The sequence below is a fragment of the Ambystoma mexicanum genome, chromosome 2p, assembly GCF_040938575.1.
Source record: "Ambystoma mexicanum isolate Mex_15411 chromosome 2p, UKY_AmexF1_1, whole genome shotgun sequence".
Taxonomy (NCBI): Eukaryota; Metazoa; Chordata; class Amphibia; order Caudata; family Ambystomatidae; genus Ambystoma; species Ambystoma mexicanum.
The window spans coordinates 648,447,140-648,459,174 of record NC_090923.1 but is presented as its reverse complement, the minus strand read 5'-3'; the positions used below and the strand labels follow the sequence as shown (position 1 = coordinate 648,459,174).

The 12,035-nt window shown below is 45.6% G+C and overlaps 1 protein-coding gene across 2 annotated transcripts in view; it reads left to right on the top strand.

The window, feature by feature from the left end:
• USP4 (ubiquitin specific peptidase 4) overlaps positions 1-12,035 on the top strand; it is a 2,223,295-nt gene that overhangs the window by 684,018 nt on the left and 1,527,242 nt on the right. For both annotated transcript variants that reach the window (XM_069644193.1, XM_069644194.1), the window contains one exon: positions 4,764-4,937. In XM_069644193.1, coding sequence (XP_069500294.1) covers positions 4,764-4,937 — 174 coding nt within the window. The remainder of the gene's footprint in view (positions 1-4,763; positions 4,938-12,035) is intronic.

Below are 12,035 nucleotides of genomic sequence, written 5' to 3'. Positions count from 1 at the left end.
AATTCATCTTTCAGACCTTTGACATCAGTGTGCTGATTCAGGGCAAAGAAGCTTTTACAATTATGTGGGCGTAGAAAAATCGATTTTATGTTCATGTAGATATTCCTCCTCCAAGGTATTCCTCCATCACATCCCCTCTACCCACTATGCTTGCAGGGCATCTTAATTCTTTATCAAGGTTTGGTAGGACATATTTTCTTTTTGCTGCTTTCTTTCCATAGTCCTCAATGGGGCACCCACCTTTTTGCTGCTGTTTTAATGCTGTTCTAAATTTTGGAGGCCAGTGCATGTTTGTTTTTGGTTTTACTAGCTTTGCTATGCTCATCTGTTTTGTGGGCACTGATCAGTCACTATGGTTATCAGTGCAGGAGAACCCCATTCTCCACGTTTCCTGCTCACCCTTCAGTGAAGTGCCATTGGGCACTGTGTGTCCCTTTTAACTTTATTTTTAATTTAATTGTTACTGACACAACGTCCCCATGACAGGCTATTGGCAGCAGATAGTTTGATACTAGGTTTTGATTGTCTCATGCACATTTGCATTTTACTGCTTTATGCCACCGTATACTGTAAAACTGATTTTTGTTTTCCCTGTCCTTTGGCCATCTTGTTGTTTGGCCATTCAGCTCCTGTACAGCTGTAATTGACACTGTGGGTGTGTGGCTGGATGTGGAGTTCTTATTTGTCTGGACACGCTCCACATCCATGCCATATTGTGTGGTGTTGAGCAGATGTGTTGGCCAGAGGCTCTCCAGGATTGGACAGCCCCAGCCAGTTAGAATGGTGCCGATACTTACCATTGGTGGGCTTGTGGTCCACAGCATTTCAAATCTTGGATAAAAGGGGCACCCCTGCAGCTATTTAACAGATCGTTGGATCAAGACCCCTATGAAGAGGAGTATCCTGGTGAGGACCTGGAACTTCCCCTTTGAAGCCTGCCAACAGCACTGTCTTCAACCGTTCTGGCAAAGGCCTGTTCCTTTGTTGATCTCCGGAAGGCCTTCATCATCGCTTCGACACGCATGACTGGTGGGATGAACCAGCCCAAGCTCTGCTTGAGTGTCCTGCATTTGAAAGCCTTCAGAAGTGTCCTGAAACTGTCATGTGGGCTGACCAGCTTCCTCCTGGGTTACCTCTCTGCATCGGTTGTCCACAGTTGAGCCATGTGACTCCATAGACCCTTAACCTACGAAATAAGAAGCCTACTTTGCTGTTTAGCTCTCCACGAAGAAGGGCCTTGTAAAACCACTTCCTTTGTTTCTGACACATATGTCAACTACTGTAATTTTCTCCTGAGTGGCCATCACTGATCCATACCTGTATTGTGTCCCGGGTGTCCTTTGAGGTCGTTGCAGGAATGGCGGTTCATTCTTCGGTCTATTCAAGGTGTCCAGTACCCAGAACCGATCAATCGGAGCACAGAACTGCAGACTAGCAAGACCCAAAACCTGACGCCGAAACTGACTTTTGCACCGGAGATGCAGGTTGGTACTCCCTCAACAGGACCAAGGAACATGTTAAAGTGGGGGTAGCAAATTTGGGAGCTTCTGTGGTGATCTGAATCAATCTAAGTTCAGCATTGAGTAAAAATACTTGCTTCGATTTCCCCTGCCCCCCCCCCCCCCCGACCCCATGATTGCCAAAGGGTTTATCAGGCGTGCAGTCCTTACACAACATCTCTCGTACCCTGACTGAGCAGTATAGTTCTGGTCAAGGATCCTCACCTGGGATTGCCATAAGATCGTTGAGTGGGAGCTGGTCTGCTAAGAACCTTTCTTCAATTGCTAACTTACTTTGAGACACTTAAAAATGGTCTGTTTGCTTTGCTATAAGGCAAAGTTTGTATGCAGTACCCTTTGGGACCACTACACACAACCAGGACTACAGGTGTAAGCAAAACCAACCTTTGGTATACGTCTGTACTACAGTTTTTGGTAGTAGAACTGAGAAGCCAGGCTCATCTCAAAAGGAAATGTGAGCTGTTATGATGTTACACAGAGGTCTACAATCACAGGTGTTCAAATAGACTTACACTCAAGGTTTCTTTCTTAAATACTTATTAATTTAACTGTCAGTTATAAAACTTTCATAAGAAGGAGGCAATATAATCACACACAAATATACTTCAGTACTGTACACTAAATTTCTGAGGCATTCAGAATACTTTGGAGGAGCAAAAAGACATAGGTTATCAGAACATAGAAAGAATACAGTTCTTTCTTAGTCAGTGCAGATATTTGGAGTTCACCAGAAAAGTCGATTCAATTCAGTAGGCTAGGCCAAAGTCAATGGGCTAAACTCTTGGATAGGATAAAGCAGTTCTGGTAGATAAACGGAAAGGTCTCTGCCAAAGTTATCAGGAATAGTTTGTAAAAAGAAGAATCAATTGTTGGGTCACAAGCTGATTAGGCCTGTGAGTTGGGAACGTTTCAAGCACTTTCACTGCGTGAGTTAAGTACTCTGTCTGGTTTTACAGTACCTTTACAAATGAAGAAAAAGATGCAGCTGGTGACCTCTGTTCCTGGCAGTTCCTGCAGATCTCGCTGTTCCTGAGCCTCAGTCGTGGCGACAAGAGGGAGGACGTCGGAGGACTCCTGCACTGGGACTGGTCAAAAAGCTGGCAACTGGAGAATCTTCAATTCCCGTAGCTCTAGTCGAGCACACAAGCTGGTGTCCCTCTCCTTGGTTATTCGGTTTCCTGCTGCACACTGGGGAAAATACAAACAGCTCTGCGATTGGTATCCAGGTGGCTTAGCGTCGAGTTGATTGGTCCCACCAACTCGGAGAGAAGTCGTCCTTGCAGGGTTTCTCTGTTGCGATGAACTTAGCGATTCGGACCTGCAGCAGGGTTTCACCGGGCATACCAATGGTCCAGGAGTTGCAGCAACCGTCCTCTTCTAGCTAGTCTCCGGTTCTTTCGTTCCGGTGGTCGACTCTGCCTTCCAAGACTCGCTTTCTATTCAGTTCTCTCCCATTCATTCCAGCCTAGCTTTCACTCACCCAGCTGGGTGGCTGTCCTTGCCAGTCAGTCAATCACCAGTCAATCACCACAGAGTGCATTTGGGTCTCCTAGGAGACTAAGCACAGGAGTTTCGGGCACCACCCTCACTTCCTGCCCACCCCAGACACTTGGGCGCCAGAGGCGGTATTCAGTCCTGAAGCCCACCAAAGGTGAATGAACAAAGGAACCAAACCTGGTTTGGCGTGCAGAGCAAAACCTTTTTCGCCATTTCCACAAAGAAATGGCGAAAAAAAGAGACTGGGACCTGTTTTTAGAGGGGGCTCAGACAGCATCTTGAAAAACATGGCTCCCGCGATTTAACGCTACTGGTGTTTGCGGTCGGGAAAAATCATGGTAGTTTAAAAAGACCAGTGAAGTCAATTACACTCTACTTACTCTGGGAAACAGTAGTTTATCCCAGAGAACGTATTTGAACCTTGGGAAAGTCTGAAAAGGTTCCCCTGTGCCACTGCACTAAGGGTGCTGTGTGACACAAATGAAAAGATGCCATGCCTATGGGGTTGTCAAACTCCATAACCAAAGAGAACACGAGTAAAACACCTTTCAAAACAAATGAGAGAGTGGGGAAAAAGGGTCACACTATCTCCAGGAAATAAAAGCAAGTCCTCAAAATCCAGCAAAGTTGCTGGGGGGTCTCTAAGGGAATTAGCACATTTTTGAGAATTTTCCCAAACATTTGCCACTCTTATTCAAACTCTAAAAGACTCCGAGCCTTCTGAAGAGAACTAAATCGGAACTACACCGGAACCTGTGATTCTTACGGTTCTGTGCCTCCTCTTTATACATTCAAGCTTTATATAGCTGTTATCTTGTGATTTATACCGTGCTGCCATTTTCATATTGTGTCTAACTTATGTTCATCATATTTGTTCTCTCATGCGTACTTGGTCGTATGTTTTTTTTTAATTGACTTACTTTACTCTTTTACAGTATTCTGAAACTTATCTAAATTTTATTCTAAAAGTGAAGTTCACATGCTCTTAGCAGAGCACACCAAAGAGACTATAGTGATGGTAATAGTTTGTTTGCCAAGAGTTTGTCTAAGGCCTAAAAAAAAGTTTTTTTTATAGTTTCCCTAACTTGTGCTTAACTGAAAGCTTCACCACTCTCACACTCTTCCAAGTATACGCCTTGATGCTTCGTCACACTACCTAGCTTGCTTGGCTAGACATTAGTGTCTTTACCTGGTCACCAGAGCAGGTTGGCCTCTCATGTGCACAGGGCTCACTCTGTTTGTACTTCTGTGGCATAGACAAATTGAACGGATTTGCAATCTTGGGCATGTGTAGATGTAACCGTGCAGTTCTCATCCCATCTTGAGCCACATGTGAACTTGGGAAGTTTTCTAGGTCCACCCGTGATGCTAGGAATATTTTAAAAGATTAATACACATGGAGAGGAGTGCATACATCAGGAAAATAATATTCCTGAAGCAAAGTAAATTCATAATCCTTTGATATGCATGCAGGTCTCAATGCTGCTGTTTCTGATCTTGGGTCATTTAGAGAGTTATCCGGTTCTTCCCTCTTTCTCATGAATGCAATTGTCGGTGTCTTGGGGAGATGTATTGTGTGATCTTAGAATGATTGTGATGAAATCTGTCATGAGTTTATTTTCATTTTCCTTTTCCTAGATTTACTCCAGGTACACACAATTCTCTACAATGTTTTAATTTATTTTTAGTAAGTAAAATAGTTTGTGCACCTTTAGCTTAATTACTGACCTTGTATTCATTTTTCAGTGTTTGAGTAACACCCCGCCTTTGACTGAATACTTCTTAACGGATAAGTACGAATCTGAGATAAATCGTCAAAACCCTCTTGGAATGAAAGGAGAGATCGCTGAGGCATATGCAGAACTTATTAAGCAGATTTGGTCCGGAAGAAACTCTTTTGTCGCCCCCCGCATGTTCAAGGTAGACAAAGTCTTAGAACTATTTTTGTGCTTGATCAAATCATTGTAGGAAATGTTAATATATTTTACAATTGAATGTTTACACAGTTTGTTTATTTTGTTTATTTGTAACGTGGACCAGACCCGAAGATATCAGCCGAGTGTTGATATCCCACACTGCCTTTGCAATTGTGTAGACTGAATCAGGAGGGGCACATTATTATGCTCTACAGGGCCACCTGAAGATGTGTGGGGGCCCATTCAACTTCTGCTATGGAAACGGCCTGCATGTGTCAGCAACATAACATGTTTTCATATTACATGTTTTGGTGCACACGTTTTCAATTGCTACACTTATCTGATCACACAAGATGTATGTTATATGGAATTATCCGTTTTGGTTTCTCATACATCACAACATTTTTACCTTCCTTCCTGGATTACACATCTTAGATCGGCCTAGTGGTATGATATGATATGGCATTTGTAACGCGCCTATACACAGGTGTTTCAAGGCGCGACGAGGCAGGGAGGGGAGGAACAAGGGGAGACAGACAACGATCCTACTAGGCCAGGTGTCATTCAGATCGCGCAAGTGCAGGGGTGGGGGAGGGGGAAAAGTGCAAGGGGAAGGGGGAGGGGGGAAGTGCAGTACAAGGTAAGTGGCGTAAAGTAATAAATAAATAGGGCCAGCTGGTGGCAAGTGCAAGGTAAGTGCAGAACAAGTGCTGGGAAAGGGGGGGAGGCTGTAGGGATAGAGAGACAGTCCCGCAGTGCAGAGGGGTTCCAGTGCATCAGTGCAAGTGGAGAGTGGCTGGGCCCAGGACCGAGGCCGTTAAGAGTGGTCCAGTTGCAGAATCAGTGCAGTTTCAGTGACGGATATTAGCTGTTCAGCAGGGGAGAGGGAGAGAGAAAGCAGAAGCAAAGAGGAAGGTTTTGAGGTGCTTCCGGAACCGGAGATGGTTCTCCTCAAGTTTCAGGGAGGCAGGAAGGCTGTTCCAGAGGGAGGCCCCTGCAGCGGAGAGAGATCTACCCCCAGCTCGTTGCTTCGAGAAGCGGCTGACCCTGAGGGAGTTGGAGGCGGATGAGCGAAGGGCTCGAGAACGAAGATATTTGGGAAGAGAGAGTTGAAGGTATTTAGGACCCAGGCCCCAGAAGGCCTTGTGGACAACGCAGAGGGTTTTGAACTTTATCCTCGCAGCCACTGGGAGCCAGTGTAGAGATTTCAGTCCTGGAGAGATACGGTCCCTGGGCTTGAGGCCAAGGACAAGTCTCGCAGTTCTGTTCTGGATGAGTTGCAGAGGGCGGAGAGTGGAGGCAGGCAGATTAAGATAGAGGCTGTTACAGTAATCCAGCTTCGAGAGAACCAGGGCTCGGGAGACGGTGAGTTTCTGGGGGAAGGAGAGGAAGGGAAGAATACCTCTGAGGAGGTGCAGCTGGTAGTATGACTTCTTAGCGACGTCAGAAATATGAGGAGAGAAGGAGAGTGTGGAGTCGAAGATGACCCCAAGGTTTTTTGCCTTGCAGGTAGGAGCAGGGAGGGGGCCAAGGGAGGCAGGCCAGAGAGCTGCAGGGAAGGAGGGAGTGGTGTACCGATGAGTAGAATCTCAGTCTTACTGGCATTAAGGCAGAGGTCATTGGCGGCACACCATTCCTGGATAGCAGACACAGTCAGAGATGAAGGAAGGAGAGGGGGAGGCTGAGGGTAGCCTGAAAATGAGCTGGGTATCGTCCGCATAGCACTGGAAATTAGGGCAGAGAGTGGCGATGCGGTGGGCAAGGAGTGCCAGATACTGGTTGAACAGCCAGGGAGAGAGATTAGATCCCTGGGGGACACCACAGGTGGAGAAAAATATGTCGGAGAGGAAGGACCCCAGTTGGACCTGGGAGGGTCGATTTGAAAGGAAAGAGGTCAGCCACGCCAGAGCCTGACCAGTGATACCCAGGTTTTCACGGAGACGGTTGAGCAGGATGGCATGGTTGACAGTGTCAAAGGCAGAGGAGAGATCGAGCAGAATGAGAACACACGGAGTGTTGGAATCGAGGTTCAAGAGCAGGTCTTCACGGATGTTCAGGAGAGCAGTTTCCGTGCTTCTGGCAGCTCTGAAGCCAGATTGATGGTCATGAAGACTACCAACAGATTCAGCATGGAGGTTAAGCTGGGAGATGGCCAGTTTCTCCAGGAGCTTGCCCAGGAAGGGAGTGATGGAGATAGGGCGATAGTTAGCCGGGCAGGAGGGGTCGGAAGAGGGTTTCTTGAGAAGAGGGTGCACAAAGAAGTTCTTGAGGGGGGGAAGGGAAGACTCCAGAGGCGAAGGAGTGGTTGCAAAAGTCAGCCAGGGCAGGAGCCAGGGAGTCGATGTGGTCCTTGATAGTTTTGGAGGAACAGGGGTGAACCTGTTTAGACGAGACTTTCATAGATCGGACTTATCTGGAAACCTCGTCAGCAGAGAAAAGTGGAAAGGCAGAGAAAGAGGGAGGAGGGGATGACTGCAGAAGGGCCAGAGGAAGAGCCGGGAAGGGAGGGAGGGAGGTGAAAGGAGGAGAGCGAGGACAGGATGTCCTGAGTTTTAGAGATGAAGTGAGAGGCCAGTGCAGTGCAGAGGGCCTGGGAGGGGACAGGAGAGGTAGAGACTGCAACAGGGTTGGCCAGCTCCTTGCAGATTTTAAAGAGTTCGGCGGAGTTGTTAGATGCTGCAGAGATGCGGGCTTGGATAAGGGCTCTCTTCTTGGTGAGAACGGAGAGCCGGTACTGCCTTTGGAGCAGGCGGCAGGCCAGTTTGTCAGAGGATGAACATGAAGCACGCCATTTCCTCTCTGCAACCCTGCACTTGCGTTTTAGGGTGGCGAGATCCGAGTCATACCAGGAGTTACATTTGGCTTTGGGCTTCAGGCGGATTCTCATGACGGGGGCAAGGATATCAAGAGTAACAGATATAGCAGAGTGGAGCATGGAGAGGGCTGTGTCAGGGTGGGAGTCAGCCGAAGGGGCGGGGGGGGCGAGAAGGTAGCAGCGAAAGCCTCAACTGATACACGCTTCATGGGTCGGATGACCGAGAAGGTGGGTGGCAATGAAGAGGGTGGCTTTGCCTGTGGAGTAGGGAGGGTGAGGTGGGAGGATAGGAGAAAGTGATCACTCCAGGAGATAGGAGCAAATGTGGTAATGTGGATTCCTTAGTGAATACGTGTAGGCCCACATCCTCAATCTGTTCCCCTAATCAGAACTTGGGAAACACCATTAAGCTTTCTTTAGCAGTCAGCAGGGGCCTTCTAAATGTGAGTGGACCCATTTCAGTTGAAAGGTCCACATGCCTTTACATTTCGGAAGGTGTCTGGTTTATAAACTTGATGAAATTTTCCATGTATTTGCTCATTAACTATATTTGGTCTCTTCTTCATTGGCTACTAAAACCTTGTTTACATTTTTCTTGGCTGAGTGCAGCAATCCTTTTTTTTTTTTTTTACCATGATCTACATTATGAAACCAGCATTGGAAAAGCCAATCTGTTTGTCTTTTATTGGTTATAAGCCACAGTTTGCTGATGGGAGGGAAAATTTAATGGAAGGTAGTTGGTGTGGTTGTGTGGATGATTGAGTGTGTGACTGGCTGGACAGACAAGTTAATGAGTGAATTAATGGGTGTGTGAGTTTTGAAAAGCTTGTTGTATTACAATGAGACTTTCCTTGGTGTGATCCAGAAACTTTCTTTAGTGAAATGCACAAACTCCAATCACTTAATCTACTGACTGGCACACCAAAAAATGTACATTGCTTTTTTGTTCTACGATGCGTTAAAGTCAGCCACACAATTTTAATATAGCGGACGATTTATAAAGTACAATGATTCTGCCTCCATCTAAGACCTAAATATATGAATAATGGATGTGCATAGTGCCACAAAGTAAGTGTTCATTTTTATTTTTTATGAACGTGTTTTAAACCACCCACAAGCTCTTGTAGCAGCCAAGCACATAATCACCCACAACTACCACTTTTGGGGGATGCTGATCTGTTTCTTTTTCCTTTGCATTCAGAGTAGTGTTAGTACTGAATATACAAAGTGAAAAAGAAAATGGCAAATATCTGAATGCATAGAAAAAAAACTCTTGCTTGCCTGGTCTCTCTCGCTCCCTCCTCTCTCCCTCCCCCAATCTCTCTCGCTTCCTCCCTCTTGCACTGTCTTGCACCTTGTCTCACACTAGTTTGTGTGTGTTACTCTCTTGCGCGTCTCCTTGGTGTCTGTGCCTATCTCACGCATCTCTCTCGGTCTTTCATGCCTGGATCGGAGTTTGTGCTCCTAAACTGTCTTGGGCAAGGGGCTTTTCCTGCTAGTAACAGGCCATTTCTTTAGCAATTTCAGATACGGTCGTTGGTGAACATATGGTGAGCTAGGGCATCATCTAACCCATTGAATCCATTAACTTTGAGAGTCCATTTCTGGTGGCACAGAAGTTGAATGGAAAGGTTGAGTTTGTGTGGATTTGAGAGACTTGAACAAGAATATTATTGTAGTGAAATTTCCATGCTTCGACGAATGATTGTAAACACCCGACATGCTTTATCACGCCCTTTGGCATGTATGGCAATTTTTGGATTCGTATCCACAGAAGTGTTCTTCCGAAGTTATGCCTCACTACCTGAAGAGGGTACTTGGGGTTTTGGTCTGCCAGGACAATCTGTTAATTTATGATAAGGACTAGGAGCATCATTCTACATTAGACATAGTACCCAAAGTATATGTGAAAGGGGTACAAACGTAAGTTTATTGTAGATGCATAAAAAGCTCTGCTAAAGGGTTGGTAAATTAGGGTTTGGTTTTGTCTAGTGATGTATACCAGCAGGTTTGTCAGAGGGGTCTTTAGTTTTATTCCACTTGTGTTTGGTACCTCTTTTCATATAACACACAGACACTTATTTTGGGACAGAACAGTTTGGTTCCCTTTGTGTACTTTATGCTTCTTTATGACTAAGTTAGTGATCATTACTACTTTCTCGCCAGTTGGGATGATTATTTGGGAGGAGTTACGTTTATAACCGTATGTTTCGGTGTACGTTCATGTGCAATCTCTCAATTGCTTGATGTTGGTGTGGTAAGGCTTTCCCTGGGTTTGAATATCTGGGAAAGTGTGCTGTTGTGTTTTTTGTATTGCTAGGTTATCCCTGATCGGAGATGCCGATGCTGTGCTGGACTGGGTAGGAGGGTGTGGTTTTTTATTTATTTATTTTTTAATGCACATTTACTGAATGTTTTCATCACTAGATGTTATTTCCCTAAAAGCTGTATTATGCAGTGGTTGGGGAGGGCTCATGGTCCAAGCATTGTTCTTTTTGTGGCAGGTAGGTAAATTGGTAACTTTGTCGATGTGTGTTTTTATGATAAAGGGGTCCCATGAAAGCTCACACATTTGTCAAATGTGAAAGGTTTAAACTCTCCCCAAAAACACATGGCATTCCTGTGAGAGTGTCCATCTACGGGTTGTGGCTCTGTAGTAGAGCAATAAACTAGACCTTTTCCGTCAATGGTTGCTAGAAAGCAGTGGGTAGTGATCTTGATTGATGGGTGGACTTCCAATTATCAGGGAGACAATCTGATCCTGAAGACTTCTTCCCCCCCCCCAGTGAAAGGGTGAATAGGGTATAGTCCCCTGATATTAATGGCGGTGTATGCACCCAATGACAACGTTCAGTTTTTCAATATGGTCTTCCCATTATTGGCCAACATTAATGATATTCCCTCCTGTATAGTGTACCGGGGGCATTTTATTGAGGGTTTGGTTATGAAACTTGATAAATCTGGACAATCATCACCCAAATGTCAGTGCGTTGGAACAAATGCCGGAGAACCCTCATCTTAGATTTGGGTCAGAGGGTCAAGTGTGACGAGCAGATTATAAATTTTATGTGCAGACCATAAAGAATGCTCTGATAGTGGTCAGTAATGGTCTACGCCAGGGGATCATTGGGTCTGATCTAGGTCAGGCCCAGAATTATAATGCTGTTCCTCCTGGAGTGGTATTCCCAACCATTTAGCTTTTATAGAATGTTAATGGTCCTTGGATACATTAATTTGCCTGACCTGTCCGTAATGCTTATAGTCCTTGCCAGACAAGGTTAAGATGCCATGAGGTTGCTGATCTTTTTTTTTTTTTTTTAAATCGGATTTATTTTTCTGGAAGTAGTGAGCTTCTTGCAATGGGGTGAGTTTGAGGGACATTCTGACCAGGTTGTGGAACGGAGTAAATAGAACAGTCTCTGGGGTCAATACATATGTGGATTCAGATTAAGGACCACCGTCATTCGACATTTTTAAGTGCAGGTAGGCGGTATGGCCAGCTGTGTTCGGAATGTGACCATGATGGGCGAAGTGCTAGAGTGGAGGCAGCGGAAGTGAGGGACAGAGGCAGGTTCGAAGCAAGGGAAAAATGTCAGCTAGCAGGCAGATGATGGGTAGGTTAAGAGGGTATCTGAGGCAAGGGGGTAGTCTTTTAGTTTGGTTTGAACAACTCTGTGTGTACTGTTTCTTGGATGTCTTGGAGAAGAGAATGACATGCAAGCTGAGCAAGAAGAGAGAAGTGAGAGGAACCACAGAGAAAGCGAGAAGCCACAAGCGGAGTCTAAGAGGCAGAGCAGAGATTACCAGAAGGCTTGTAGAGTTGGATAGAGGAGGGTAGATACATTGGCCCCTTACTGTGGGTAGATTTCTGAACCAGGAGAAGACATTTTAATCTGGCTGGCCTTGTTTTGCATCATCAGCCATCCAGCCTGTTGACGATACAAGGAAGTCTGTGTTAAGTGAGGGAGTTCAGATAGTCCTGGTAGCGAAGTTAATGATCTTGTCGAGAAGACAGAAAGCATTGCGGGAGACCAACAATGATGCTGGGACAGTAGTCCAGTTTAGAGAGGACAGGAATGGTAAAGAAATGGCAGTGTTGAAAGTAAGGAGGTGCCTGATTTTCCTAATATTTAGTAGGTTGAGGCAAGCTTCTATCCCAGTTTTGGAAATGAAAGTAGCGAAGGTGTTAGAAGGATCATAGATGACGCTGACTATTCTAGCTGACGAAAAGTATTGGAGAGTGTTGGGTGGGAAGTGGATAGGCAGAGTAAGAGATGAGTTAGTGTT